This window comes from Strongylocentrotus purpuratus, unplaced genomic scaffold, assembly GCF_000002235.5.
Source record: "Strongylocentrotus purpuratus isolate Spur 01 unplaced genomic scaffold, Spur_5.0 spur5_scaffold_13, whole genome shotgun sequence".
NCBI lineage: Eukaryota > Metazoa > Echinodermata > Echinoidea > Camarodonta > Strongylocentrotidae > Strongylocentrotus > Strongylocentrotus purpuratus.
This window is the reverse complement of record NW_022145598.1, coordinates 10,549,142-10,564,125: the sequence shown is the minus strand read 5'-3', so window position 1 is coordinate 10,564,125 and position 14,984 is coordinate 10,549,142. Positions and strand designations below refer to the sequence as shown.

The following is a 14,984-nucleotide window of genomic DNA, read 5'->3' as shown; positions in this document are numbered from 1 at the left end:
TGAGGATTTTGACTCAAAAAATAATTAGAGAAATGTATGTGTTTCTTAGAATGTGCATATAACAATATTTTTTGGGGGTGAACTTTGTGGTATACGGTTGATGTTAGAGATATTTATATGCGCAATCTTGACTTTTGTAGATTAAGAGGCCGGAAATTGTTCGTGCTTAAAACATGGCTATTCACAGTCATTAATAAAGAGAATTTAATGCTTCAAAAACTGAATTATGCTATGTTGTTACTTTTTTGTCTTTTGCATTCTTTGTTTGAGAGTTTTTCATGTGTAGGACAATATCCACCTCTTGTTTTATCGCTTTTCTCTGTTTGCTTGTTATTTGTTTGTTTGTAGGTATTTGTTTGTTTTATGGGAGTAGATCTTACATTTCTATATGTTCTTGTTTTCTGCTAGTAAAATGGCTGGTTTCAGAATATTTTTATGAATTTTAAAACATTCCTTTAGGATGATTTCCGTGAGGATACCCTCTCTTCTTTCACTCTCTTCCCTCTTCTTTTCTCTCCTGTTTTCTGTTTCCCTATCTCTATGTCTGTCTGCAACTAGACCTATTTCGCTCTCTCTACATGCCAATCACTCTTTTACTTCTTCCATCCCCTTTCTCTGTCTGTTTGTCTTTGTCTGCCTCTCTCTCTCTCTCTCTTTCTCTGTCACACGTTCTCTTATGATTCTTTCTGTTCCTCTCTCTGTCCCAATCTTGCTCTCCTAGCTCTTCCCCTCTCCTACTGACACCCATCCCATGCATATAGGATTGAAATGTGGATACTGAAAGGTAGAGGGGTGAAAATGCAATCATTCATTATAAGAATAACACCTACATGTTAACCAATTAAAGCACACAAATATGTGTTGGTAATGGTGAAGAACTGGATAGACTATTACATTTATGTGTGACGAATCGGAAAAAAAGAAAAAAGGACATTAAAGAAAGGACAAATCGTAAACAGACTGGGCGAAATGAGGACAAATAAAAATAAAGAAAAAGGTCTGCAGCCAATCAAAGGAAGAACGATTTTATAGTTAATTGGCGATTGAAGTACCTGGATAGATGTCGTCGAACAACAGATCTACTAATGCCATGGTACATCTACGGATGGTGGCACAATTCTTCGCTGTTTTCACGAAGTGACGGTAGTGAAGAAAAAAATGCATTCACTTTGCGTGACGATTTTCCTCACTACCGTCACTTCGTGAAAACAAGGACGAATTGATGAATTCCTTCTCCTTTTCTTTTTCCTTTTTTAATTTTGGTGTGGCTTCCCCTTCTACTGAACTTTGAGTTCATTTTTCTTTCTTTATTTGTGATATTTTATCATGTAAATTTCTATTTTGTTTGACTTAATAAAGTACAATTCTCCTTTCGGCTATTTCATTAATCTCTCTCTGTCACCTATAACACTCCTGGTTCTATGCGAATGCCCCTCCCCCTCTCATCCTAGTTTGCAGTTTGTGTCAATGTGTCATGAGAACGTTATTCCCCCCCCCCCGTCCACACACTCACACTTTATGTGAATGAAAGTCATTTGCAATTTGCCCTAGGTATAGCACATATACTCAAAATAATCTGGGAATGAATGATATAGAGTACAAAATACTTTACAAAATACTTGACAGAATGATATTATCGTAATACTAATTCCTCATATTCCAACTAAAGACAACTTTAAGAACAATCTTTTTAAACGCAGTGTAAAATTTGCAGAAATTTCTATTTGTTCTTTCTTTTAACTTGCGGATCCCGAAAAGTGGATCACAATGTCTATTCTCCCATTTGAGATAAAATAGAATATTTATGAACAAAATCATTTCTCATGGTAAAAGAGGTACAGAACCACCCTTTCAATTTTTAGCCTCAAAAAGGTAGGCTGGATTCCCCCAAAAAGAAAGATATTTTTTTCGGAAAGCTTACCCCTCCTAATAGTTACACAATTAAATCATATTCTTATTTATCATGATAACGAATATAAAAAAAAGAGTTCATGGAAAATGTAACAAAGGCAGGACAATTTAGCAAACCTGAATCTTAAAAACCTATACATGCTCCTAAAAAGATCGAATTTCATTTGACCATATGGCATCCAAATCTTATATCTCCCCACCACCACATAAGAGGCAATTACAATTTCTTATTCCAAAATGATATTTACATTCAGTCATAATTATATTCGTATCTAAATTATAATAATCATAGTGGAGAAATAGCACCTATGTCTGACAGAACACAAAAATATTTTCATATTGATAATCAGTTTAGCGGTGTATTTATGCATAACTGCAAGAGAATACAACAATTACAGTACGCCATCAGTTTATAAGTGATTAGTGTATAGTACTATGTACGATGAAGAGGAATATTAAAGACCGTCAACACTACTGGGCCAGAAGTGATTAGACCACACAGCGAGGTCACTGACAGGTGGCTATCTCATTAACTCAGCTCTCAACTAACATAAGAAAATGAGGATCATGGGGACCAACAGGCACCGACTGGGGAAGTTTTCTATATAGAGGGAGCAAGTAGCTACAAATAGGACAGTGGGGCTTTAAAGCTCTCGGTGCACATCTGATATTTGTTTCTCGTATATAAATGTGCAAAACGGCGTATTGCTGGAACACAATTTGTCTCTTATACCATTTTTTATTCCGAATCATCAATATTAGTTATATTTTACATATTGTATAAACCTGTTTTTGACACTTTTTTCCAAGAGAACACGTGTTTGACACAGTATGAGCGAATTGTAATCACCTTTAATCTAATCCCATCCCTTGTTACTGCCTATTATAACATAACGACGTGGATTCCAATAAAATGATTGGTTGAGAGCGTCCACGTGACCAGACATTTATTTTGCTTACACGTAATTTGGATAATAATCGGTCATTATCCAATGGTAATGACCGGTCATTATCAAAATCATGTTATAAAACAAATAAAACATAATGTTATAAAACTTATAGAACATTATCTTTAAAAAAAAATAATACATATCATTTTGTTCGGGCATTAGTAAAAATTACCCCCACTCGATAACTTCAAAACAGTCCAAACACGGAATATAATGAAGTTATGATTTTTTTAAAAGTATGAAAACTATGGAACGATAGAATCACTACCCAAATTGCCAGTTTGGTTATTAGTTTGTGACGTGATTCCCTCACTATTTATCAATTGCTTTATATATTTTTATCCATTACTTTCCCTTTTTATCTCAGAAAACTTGATTTCCCCGTGTTAACTTATTATGGGCGTTCCAAACTCAAGCTATGCTTTCCGGGTTTTCGCATCCTTCCGTATCTGAATTATGTACTGTATACTCTAAGTTGAAATCATTGTTACATATATAATTTAAATATACATTGTGTTTCATATTGTACTGTTGAGAAGGAAATAAATGTCAATAAATACAAATACAAATACAATACTTTGCCCAGGTTATATGATTTGTATCATATTGCGTGCATGACATTTCAAAAAATCTTTATGAACTTGAAGAATTAATACTATTTTATATTGTATATTCATAATCATTGATTTTTATATGAATAGTTTATCAAACTTCACATTTTTCATTAACTGAAAAAATTACTCCATATTAGTGCATCAACACAAAAACATATTACTATCAATAAACTTGGATGCTGGTGTGAGGAAATAAGATTCTTGGGGGTGGGCGGGGGGGGGGGGGGGGATGGGAAATTTATATTATCAATATAAAGAAATCAATTAGTGGATAATGAGGCAATGACGTCACAGACTCATGAGTGAGTTGCCAATTTGTCTTGTGGTTTTCAAAGTTGTTTATGCCATTAAAAAATCATAACTTTATTATTAGTTATCCGATTTTGCTCAGACTTTTTTTTTTGGATTGGTTTGTCTGATATTTCTGCTTCTATTGAAAGTATGTCTATTGAAAGCTATGTATAGCTATTTTATACTCCGATAATTTATTGTCTCAATCATCTCCATCCAGGCATTTCTATACCGGAGCACCTCTCATGTTGATTGCAGTGTCCGTGTGTATGTGTAGGGCGTGTACGATTATATTGTGCGTGTGTGTTAGAGGTGTGTATAGGGGTGTGTATAGAGGTGTGTCGTGTGTGTCTTTGTATGTGTGTTGATGCGTGTTAGCGGGAGAGGTGTTCCGGCGTGGAGGTGCCTGGATGGACGAGATCAATAACGAAACAAAACAAGCTTTTTAAACTGCACTGCCTTTTCCTGAGTTTTATCTTATTCTTTTAATGTAACCTTTCTTAAAATTGTGATGATTGTTAAATGTTATGTTGAAATGTAATTATTTTGTCTGTATTTATATATTTATATTTGTATGTACATGTAAAGCACCTTTTAAATGTCCGAAGGCAAATTTTATGTATTTTTTACATGACAATAAATTATCTTGAATCTTGAATCCTGAATGTTATTTTTGGAGTGGACTTGTCCTGGGCTGTAGCATGGGAAATACTGGTTGCCGCCATCTACGTCTTCTTTTGGACAACTGCACGTAAACGAATGGACTGGATTAACTTGGTCAGCGCGCCAGCGCTCGCGAAACAGACCGAAGTTCTCCTCACGCTTCGGTTTCGCGTACTAGTATGCTGAATACGTAGGCCTACTGCGGTCGCGTCGTCCGTAGTCGTACTATAGGCTACCCGATTTTCCCCGAGTGGGCGTCGGTAAAGACGCATAGTCTCGTAATGCTACAGCCCCTTTAACCTTATTTATAAATACCAATTCCTCAACCTCAGACCACTTGAATGAATAGTTATTATAATGTATTTTGAAAACAAAAATCGACTGAATGTACTACATAATAGAAAGTTTAATTTTGTACGAAACGACATTTATCGCTGTTTATGAAATCCATGCCCTTTCATCTCTATTAGCTACATGAGTCGTTCTTTGAGATGCTCCCTTTTCCTGTACATCGGGAGATGAAGCACGATGAAACCGTGACAAGTATTCACCTCAGGGCACATGTCTTTTGGGGGTTCTCCCCTACAATCTTGGTCTCCTCCCATGGGCCACATCCTAGGACTAATCTCCTGGAAACCACCAATGGGTACATGGTTTGCACCCGTCAAGACTCCTGAAAACAATTCGCATAGAAGATGAATAATCGGCTACATGTCCATTTTTCTTATAAAAGATAAATTTGAGTTCTCGTAAAAAAAAAAAAATCAATTCTCACAAAATCAAACACAACTTACAATAAATCTTAAAGATTACAAATAAATGTAATTTGCCAAACAATTTTGGTAGAAAATGTATAATGGCTGAGTAAAGAGCACAGAAAAATAAGGAAATCAAGGTGTCGGGCCCCGACACCATTTGTGTAGTCCCATATACATATTTCTGTGTACGGTGCTTGTTACTTTACCAAGACTGGGCCAAATCTATTATGATTGTAATGACTCCAGAACCTTGCAGTACATACCAATATACTTACATGCTACATGGTCAACTTTTTTTGATCCTTTCCAAATCTTTTCTTTCACAATGCAATCGCATGACCAGAAATTAACTTTATCTTTAAGGTTCATAAATCAGAAAGTCTATTACTTTGGAATTTGGTTCAGAATTTGAAGGTTCGTATTTTGGACAGTGAAATAGGGCTCATAATTTCCACGATTCTGAATGTTTCTAATTCCGAAAATGACATTTAGAACACTGTATAATTCGTTCAGGATTACGATTTTTTGTTGAGAATTTCATTCTCAAAATTATGACCCCACCTGGTATAGGAAAACTGTGTTTCTGAATTTCAAACCTTCGGATTCATGACTTTCGGAAAAACGAGTGCCAACCGACATAATCAAATTAAGGCAGTGGGTGGATTATGAAAGCATTGTGCCCTGAAAACGGAGCGAGAGAAATGACTGCATTACTATCATCTGGCCACAGTGACACTATCGTTGTCTTGAAAGTAACACCCTGCCAAAACAGGATTGTCTTGTCAAAATGACAAAAAGATGCCAAATCAGCACAAAGCTTGTCCCAGTATGTTTTAAAGCCCGTCTGTACTAGTTTGACCAGGAGGGATTAGAATCCCCAGAGTGGTCACTAACATGTGGCTATCTCAGCTCTCAATTAATATAAGAAAAAATGCTTGTCACAATATGTTTTAAAAAGGATTATCAAAAAGAATGAAATAAATGATCTTCTTGATATTATCAATTTTTCATATAGCACTATGCTAAAGGCACGTCCACATTTAGGCATTTGTCGGTCAACGATCACCAGTGGAGATTTGACTTAATCAGAAAGTCTCTTTTATCATCCTCAGACCATGGAACACTGACCAAAACATCTTGACCACACGATCGTTTGCTGTGTAGCCTTTCTCATAACCAAAGCTCTGTGTAGAGAAGGGCAAATTAAAAAAAATATGAAAATAAACAACAGCACCAACAAAGAAAAGATAATTGATCCGTGCCACAAAAAAAATCAAACAAAATTTCAAATTTGCTTCTCAAGAAACAAATTTCAAGAATACAGTGTGTATTATCTTTGTTTTATCTTCTATTAAATCTAAAAGCACCTACCAACTTTGCATTATTCCAACAAAAAGAATTACGATATTTTGTTTATTTTCTGCAACCATGTTGTCCAAAGTAGATTAATTTTCTACAATCGTGATTTTTTTTTAGTGCGTTGATGAGAGAAGATAGAAGGAAAAAAAAAGAATGTTGAAGAAGAGGAGCTCACTTTTTGAAAGGCCTGCCAATCATATTCCCTTCCTTGGAATAATGACAAACAGCTCTTGTGGTGCGAAACGTTGGTGAAGACCGAAACGACCGAACATGCTTCGAAAACTCTCACTGAATACATCGAACTGGGAGGATGCTGTGTAGTGCCTGGCGTAAAGCTTGATGTACTCTCGACTGGGTTTCAAAAAATAAAAGAAAGGTTTTCATTGAAAGACTTAAGGTTTCTCCTCATTTTCAGGGTTCGGTTGGAAACGAGAGTAAATGTAACGCGGCCTTTTTTAAACATTTCTTTTATTGTTCAAAATTACTTCTCAGGATACCATAATTAATAATAGGGGTATAGAAATCTTGTAATTAGTGCTTTAACACAAGAAAGAGACTTTTTAACTTAAAATCAAAGCTATAAATTCCAAATGCTATGTGACGTTTGTTTTGAAATGATATTTTGCGTTAGTATAAAATCTATATTCTAATAATTCTAGAGCTAGTATCTAGAAAGGAGTTCTTAATTTAAATCAACATTAAGTTCCCTTAATGTAGATAATTTCATAAACAGTTAAGTTTTTTTTTTAAATAACATTTTTAGACAAATTGATCCACAATCAACTACGGTATAGGTGTTGTGGTCTAGTGGATAAGTCACCCGACTACATATCACAAGGTACGGGGTTCGAGTTCTGCCGCGGCACTAATGTCCTTTAGCGGCACTAATGTCCTTTAATTGGCAAGATGTTAATCTACATTTGCCACTCTACACCCTGGTATTAAATCGGTACCCGGTAGAATGCAAAAGTTAATGTGGTTAGATGAGCATGACGTGTACGCTTAAAATTACGCCTGGCTGGAATGCTCCCCAGGGAGTGGAGAAAATAATGTGTGTGAAATTGATGACCGGGAAAATAATATATCTGTAAAGCACTTAGAGACATCATCGACGTATCAAGCGTTATATAAAAGCGGAATATTATCATTGTTATTACTTCCACGACCTAATGAAAATGTCCTATATAGAAGCTTAAAAAACACAACGGTAGAAATCTTTCTGACAGAGTCATAATACACTTACACATTTGCTGTGGTCACGACCACGTCTTTGCCTCCTGGTTTGAGTTCGATCTCCAGTTCGTTCACAGGTCCATCCACCGTAAATCTGTAGTCGAAAAGGTCATCGTCACTCGCCTCTATTAATGTTTGCATGCCTTTCGCCATCCCGGGATCTAGAAGTTCCAGATCTTCGAAACTGGATTGGCTGAATATTGTTAAAATATTGAAAGAAGTAATAATTTAGTTGTTAACTGTATGCAATCAGCAATGCATCCTCAAATATGATTTATTCACGGCTAACAAAAATAACAAACAACCAAATTTGCGTTTATGTCGTGGCTTTATTAACATTTTGAGATGGACGCTTATTTTGCACATTTTGATTTTCTGGGTGTCATAACAAAATAACCCAGATATATTGAATCATAAAAAATGCTTACAAATGCAATGCTAGGCCCCCCGCCTATGAAATCGAGTGATGCCTAGGCTAAACTTATATACATTAAGTCATTATATCAGCCCCCCGCCTATAAAATCGAGTGATGCCTAAAGTTATGCTAGGCCCCCCGCCTATGAAATCGAGTGATGCCTAGGCTAAACTTATATACATTAAGTCATTATATCAGCCCCCCGCCTATAAAATCGAGTGATGCCTAAAGTTATAGAATATAGATGTATATATATACCAGCCTCTCCGCCTGTAAGATCGGATGATGCCTAAGATTAAAGCGTGACACTCTGAGTTTGAAAATGTGTAGGTACAACTAGGTCCCCCCGCATTCAAATCGAATGGGGGCCGGAAAACTAAGAATTGACATGCGAACAAATTCGACTGAATATACATTGGCAACCCCCTCGCATGTAAAAATTGAGTGGGGTCGAAAATTATCGGATGACAATTATTGATCAATAAACTTATCAGTACCATGTGATTAGTGATTTGGAGGCATAATTTGACAAATTACCGCCAAACGAGAATATATTTATATATGATCGGCCGCCAAATCACAACGTTGTCATCACATTACAATAAGTTGAGGGACATCTCCATAGAGGCCAAGCGTATTCAAAACGCACCACAAAAGGGCGCACAATCAGGTATGGGCTTTTACACACACTGTCCATTTTACGAGCTCATATCTCCCCGAATATATCTTGATGTACAAAAGAACCCGATTTTATGAAAATTCAGGTATAAGACTTGCTATAGATGCCAAATTTGTCTACTTTTGTGAAAATTTTACATAGGTACCTTTCGAGTTGAAAAATAGCTTACAAGGCACTTTCTAGGGCAATTAGCCTGCCACAACACGCGTTTTCACATTGACGCGAGGTGGAATATTTCCAACCGGATTTCCAACTTTGGCGGGGCGTTTCACTGTCGACACGTTGTTCATTCACAAAAAAAAAAAAAAAAAAAAAAAAAAAAAAAAAAAACCTACATAATTAATTGCAACAGATCCTTATGCATATTCATGAAAAATTTCGTGGCAATTTGCAAAAATTCGCCATAGGTACCTTGTCAATATTCATAAACCTTGTCAATCCGACTAGCTAGCAAGGCCATTTTGCCCATGCCATAGGTGTACACACAGTAGCATGCGCGTGCAACAATTGTAATACGCGATGCTGATTGGATAACTATCGTTAGAGTATGATGTCGCATAAGGTTAGCGCGGGATCACTTCATAAATATTCATTCCTTATGACCTCCCAACGGCTCTCAACGACTGGCGCGCGCGTATGCAATGTGCACACTACGCGCTAATTGGTTTAATCTGTTTTACATTGCGCGTATGCGAATAAGGTCAACTCGTGATAGTTATATGAATATTCATTAATCAGTACCACCAATGGGCTCTGATTGGCTGTATGTAAATGAAAACAATACGTCATACCTCATTAGGTTTTGTCCCCTGACGCGTATTAACTTGTTGTAATGAACGATTTCTGTGCCCTAAGTGGAATATCTATGCTTAACTATTTACACTTTGGTGGAATTAACATTTCAATTGGCCAAATTAACCAATGTACATGTACAGGCATGTACTTTTTCGCCCTTAGCTAATTTATAACCCTCTAACAGACTACAGAGTATCGTAATAAACTTTTCTCCACAACACCGGCACATCATTATGCCTAATTCATTCCCCTCAAAGAAGTGACTAAACCGTTAATGCCCATTTCGAAATGAAGCATTTACTGGTCATTTACCAATGTCCACCTAAACCTGCCCCATATAACCATTATTTACTCTCCACAACTTTGTTACTCCCAAAATAAGGCACTCTTATCCCAACAACAAAAACATGATCTTGCGGTGCCGGACTCAAACTTTTTTGCGCCCAATAAACAAAATCACGTGAAAATCACGTCAATATCAAGGTATCGACTTGAGGACAGTTACGTTCTTCAAACACCCGACATTTACGTAAATGTGTTAATACGTTTATTGCACTAGGTAACTTAAAACACACGTACACTAAATCACGCAATTGTCACTGCAATATCACCATTATAATAACGTGATTATCCCTACCTTGGAGACCTTGGTTTGTAAACCTAATATTCCCGTGTTTGTTTGGTTATGAAATTACATCTTCATAAACGAAATTATTGCGTCACAGAAACACGTGAAGCGTTAGTGATAGTTTTAGTCAAAATATCTGCTTGAAATTCACGTGAATATTACGAGGCTGACTTGAGGTGAATCATTTGAAATTATTTTAGTTCATAGTTAATGTTTCCCTTATTCATGTTTAACTAAATGTAATTTATACGAAGTAGCGAAATGTCCTAATAACTGGTAATTTATATTTGTATTATTTTTCGAAATGAATTGCATATAACTAAATCATCAGTAATTAAGAAATATGCTGTAAATTCAGATAAATTGTTTAAAAAACATAGATCTGCACGCACCCCATTTTCAATATGCAAATTAACTGGTGTCAGCTGGTTCAACTCGAAATATGCCAACACTCAGTCATCAACCGGTGCAACTGGAAATATACACACTCCAGTTATCAACTGGTGCAATGAAAATATGCCAACAGTCAGTTATCAACTGGTGAACATAAAAATATGCCAACAGTCACGGTATTATCACCACGGAACTTAAATGGTAACTGTGAAACCATCAAGACACCCAAGAATAACTCATTTTCACACCTGAAAAACACGGAATACCCAGCTTATATAAATAATCCGTTTGAGTCACGATATCATCACCGCGGAACTGCTGGCAACGTTGACTATCATTCAAATAGGTGTTTTAAGACACCTAATCATGACTAATTATTCACACCTAAAAGTCACGTATGCCCAGCTTAGATTAATATTCCGTTTAAATCACGAGATCATCACCGCGGAACTGCTGGCAACTTTGACTACCATTTAAATAGGTGTTTTAAGACACCTAATAATTACTAATTTTTCACACCTAAAAGTCACGTATGCCCAGCTTAGATTAATAATCCGTTTGACTCACGGGATCATCACCGCGGAACTTATGGCAACTTTGACTACCATTTAAATAGGTGCTTTAAGACACCTAATCATTACTAATTTTTTCACACCTAAAAGTCACGTATGCCCAGCTTAGGTTAATATTCCATTTGAGTCACGAGATTATCACCGCGGAACTGCTGGCAACTTTGACTACCATTTAAATAGGTGTTTTAAGACACCTAATAATTACTCATTTTTTACACCTACATATCATGGATTCACAGCTTAGATTAGTAATCAGCTTGAGCCACGTGATCATAACCAATAAATTTATGGTAACTTTGAAACCATTTAAAGAGGTGTGTAAGACACCTCCGAATTACTAATTTAATATAACCAGAGATTCACGGACAGAACAATAAGACGATTAGCCGGTGTAAGCAACGTGATTATTACCATCAACCTTGGATAACCTGTGAAACCAATCGATAAAGGTGCTTACAAGACCAATTAATTACGTATTTATCGCCACCATCGGTTAACGGACAAAAAACTCGTTGCCTGGTCAAGTGGTTATTTGGTCATAAACACTCCACTTACAAAGGTAAGTGGAATCACGTTATTCCAGTCGCGTAATAAACTGGTGGTTTTTAGGTTAAATGAAAACGTGAACAGGAATACCTTTTTTGTTTAAATGAAGGCACGTGTCGATAACGTTTAAATCTAGTTCAAAAGGCGCTATACTTTAAAATCACTTAAAATACACTCCCAAAAGAGGTTACTTTTTAGTGTTCTGTTTATTGGGCGGGATTTACTTTGCTACCCGAACAGACTTAAACATTGAAATATAAGAACGCTGACATATAAGAACACTGAACTATAAGAACATTGAAATATAAGAAAAACGTGTTTTGTAACATTATCATTGTTTAACTACTTGGATGAACCGAGATAGGACAGGCCCTCCTTCAGGTCAGTGATAAACCTGTCGAAACCCTCATTGGAGAGATGCAATCCGTCCGGCCTATATAAAGCCCTATCCTTATGCCTTATGTCGGGGTGTGGAATGGCCTTTCCCCCATTCCTGCCGGCCAAGGCGCTAGCGTATCGGTTCGTGGCCCTCCTTCTATCGTCTAATTTTTTCTGCTCTTCCGGACTACAGCATTTATATTCTACCCGTTCTAGGCTGTCAGACCATATTATTGTCGTCTCAGTGTTCGATGTGATTAATCTGTTCACCGAATTCGCCATCGCCCTCTTCGAACATCCCTCTATGTCATTCGTGCCCACGTGTAACACTAAAACGGTCGGCTTCGTCAGGCCACTGGTAATCGACTCTAGCCATGCGTTTGTTTGGTCCAAGCGAAGGCCCCGCTTTCCAGCACAATGGATGACCGTCCCCAAATCCATATCGGCGCAGCCAATCCGCTCCGCCCTGCGATGGGCCCAGAAAACGATAGAGTCGCCTACTATCCATATTTGTTCTGTGGACAAAATAAGAAAAGAGGACTGGGCAGCATTTTGTATTCCAAAGAACATGCGTTAATGTGAACTTGAAATCCCATTATATTTTCTTGCTCTTGTTCTGCATGTATGTTTGTTGTCTGCTTGACTTCGTTTTCATTTTCATGTTGTAGCACCATTATTATTATTATTGCTATTATTATTATTAGCTTATTTAACCTCTCGAGGCGAGGGACTTATTCCTCTGGGTGTTGTACATATATTCATTCCTGTGTATGCGGCCTCACCCTTACATTATTGGCCCCGGACCCCGGTGGGGTCACTCAATGTGACTTCCGGACCGCATGACCGTTACCAAAATCGCGGAAAAAGGGGTCAATTTCAAGCAATGTCCGCGGACAAAATATTCCTCGAAATAAAGAAAATAGGGGTGCACAGGTGTCCCCGAAATTGATAAATAGGGGTCAGGAAAAGGGAAAAGAGAAAACCGGGAAGGAAAAAGAGAAAACCGGGAAGAAAAATTCTCGGAGCCGAGTCTTGTCCTTGAAATATGGTAAAATAGGGGTAAATTTGCGAAAGTGTCCTTACAATCTTATAAATAGGGGTATTCCAAAGTACGATTTTGTCCTTGTTTTGATGTAAAAAAGGGGGTTAAATTTCACAAAATGTCCTTGAAATTGACCGCAAAAGGGGGTTATATGCATTGGTGGTAACGGTCATACGTGTCACTCTTTGCAGGGGAGTGACCCCACCGGGCCCCGGACACGTTAACCTCATCATTCACTCTGTTATATTTTGTACGTATACCTGGCGAATCAAATCAAATCAAATCAAATCAACCCCAACGGTACTTTGCAACATTGCTCATATTTAAACAACCGTATCAATATATCTGCGATGCGCTGAGGAAGCCCATCGACCCATGTGCTGTATTTGGGCGTCCGAGCAGCCCGCCATAGCCAACATTTGGCCGCCAACATATCTCTGTATGACATGCATCTCTTTATCATGGCACTGAACTCACGCTTGGTGAGAGGAAGTGAACCATATGAGCAAAAGAAAGCCTCCCCACTTCCCGGGCGCATTTTCAAATATATAAGGACCGCCTTTACGAGACAACTACCCGCCTCAATTTCGTGTATTGAAATGGTGCAACCGTTTCCCCTCGGATCAGTTTTCGATTCCCTTAAACTAAGAGAGACTCACCCGGCGATGTGGTGCACTGCCGGTGACTGCCACGTCCGTAAAGCGCAGCATTCGATCCCGCCTATGCCGTAATGCCACTGTGTGATGTGCGACCAGGCCAAAATAATGATATGGACTCTCCTTTCTAATCAGGCCCAACGACAAAGGCCAGCCCAAAACCCGAGTATAATCCCGCTGGTCGCTCACGAGAAGAAATAATTCAGCGTTATATATCCAACTAATTATTCCAGTGCAGTGCTAACTTTAGTATTAATCCAAATCCTCTAATAATGTTTTAGACTCCGTAAATTTTTCTTCTTGTCCATTCAAAATGAAAGCCATAACTAGAATGAAAGCCCCTTCGTGCTATTTTTAATTTGCTGGCGGTATTTTCCGCGCTTGCTTGATAAGCGTACATACGCTTGTACATTTCCTTCCAATGTAATACAAAGTATTACATTTCCTAGCGCGTGAATTTCCCTCAAAAATGTAAACAACCTCTTGACCTACATTTTGTCAGCCTGTCAATAAACCATTTTAAATCGTTGTCTACTCTTTAAATTTTATTAAAATGGAAATGAGATAGATAACTCTCTTTTCTCTCTCTCTCTCTCTCTCTCTCTCTCTTTCTCTCTTTCTCTTCTCTCTATCTCTCTTTTTCTCGCTCTCCACCCCCTCTCTCTCTTTCTCTTCCACCTCTCTTTTCCCCGTTTTCTATTCATTAGCTAAATCTCTTACACTTAATGTATTCCAGATCCATTTATTGACATTGGTGTGTTCTTTCAAAGGGCTTGTGGAGTTTGACAACGAGTTATTTTTTTCAACAAACTCGGTACAACCCGTACGGGAAACGAGACGGGAAAGCTCGATCTCGTGTTAGTTCGCAAAGACTTACAATCATTTTAAAATGTTAAAAATTTTCAGAAAATTTATCAATGAGCTCTCCAGTTCAGGAATAAGAATGAAAACGATACAAATTAGCAACAAAATTGGCACAAGAATGAAGGACTTTAAATCCCTGGCCCCAAAATATTAGACACACAGTCATAACTTACTTGCATTCCTTCGATTAAAATTACAATTGTTAATTTGGTGTGTAACTAGTTCCGAGCAGTTTC

At 37.5% G+C, this 14,984-nt stretch overlaps 1 protein-coding gene across 1 annotated transcript; it reads right to left on the bottom strand.

Annotated features, from left to right (window-relative positions):
* Positions 1 to 4,899: 4,899 nt before the first annotated feature.
* LOC763368 (E3 ubiquitin-protein ligase pub1) lies at positions 4,900 to 7,932 on the bottom strand. Its single transcript, XM_030983506.1, has 4 exons — positions 7,790 to 7,932; positions 6,772 to 6,897; positions 6,316 to 6,371; positions 4,900 to 5,102 (listed from the first exon to the last, which is right to left on the bottom strand). The coding sequence occupies exons 1-4, from the start codon at positions 7,930 to 7,932 to the stop codon at positions 4,900 to 4,902; spliced, it is 528 nt and encodes a 175-aa protein (XP_030839366.1).
* Positions 7,933 to 14,984: the final 7,052 nt, after the last annotated feature.

Bases quoted from the DNA above. Each gene is read 5' to 3' on its own strand.
- LOC763368 (XM_030983506.1), bottom strand. From the start codon at position 7,932: ATGGCGAAAGGCATGCAAACATTAATAGAGGCGAGTGACGATGACCTT. The intron at 6,372-6,771 runs GTTTGTCATTAT...TTCTCTACACAG, and splicing joins CGTTTCGCACCACAAGAGCT to AGCTTTGGTTATGAGAAAGG. The intron at 5,103-6,315 runs GTCAGTGTTCCA...AATTGTTTTCAG, and splicing joins CGTGTGGTCAAGATGTTTTG to GAGTCTTGACGGGTGCAAAC.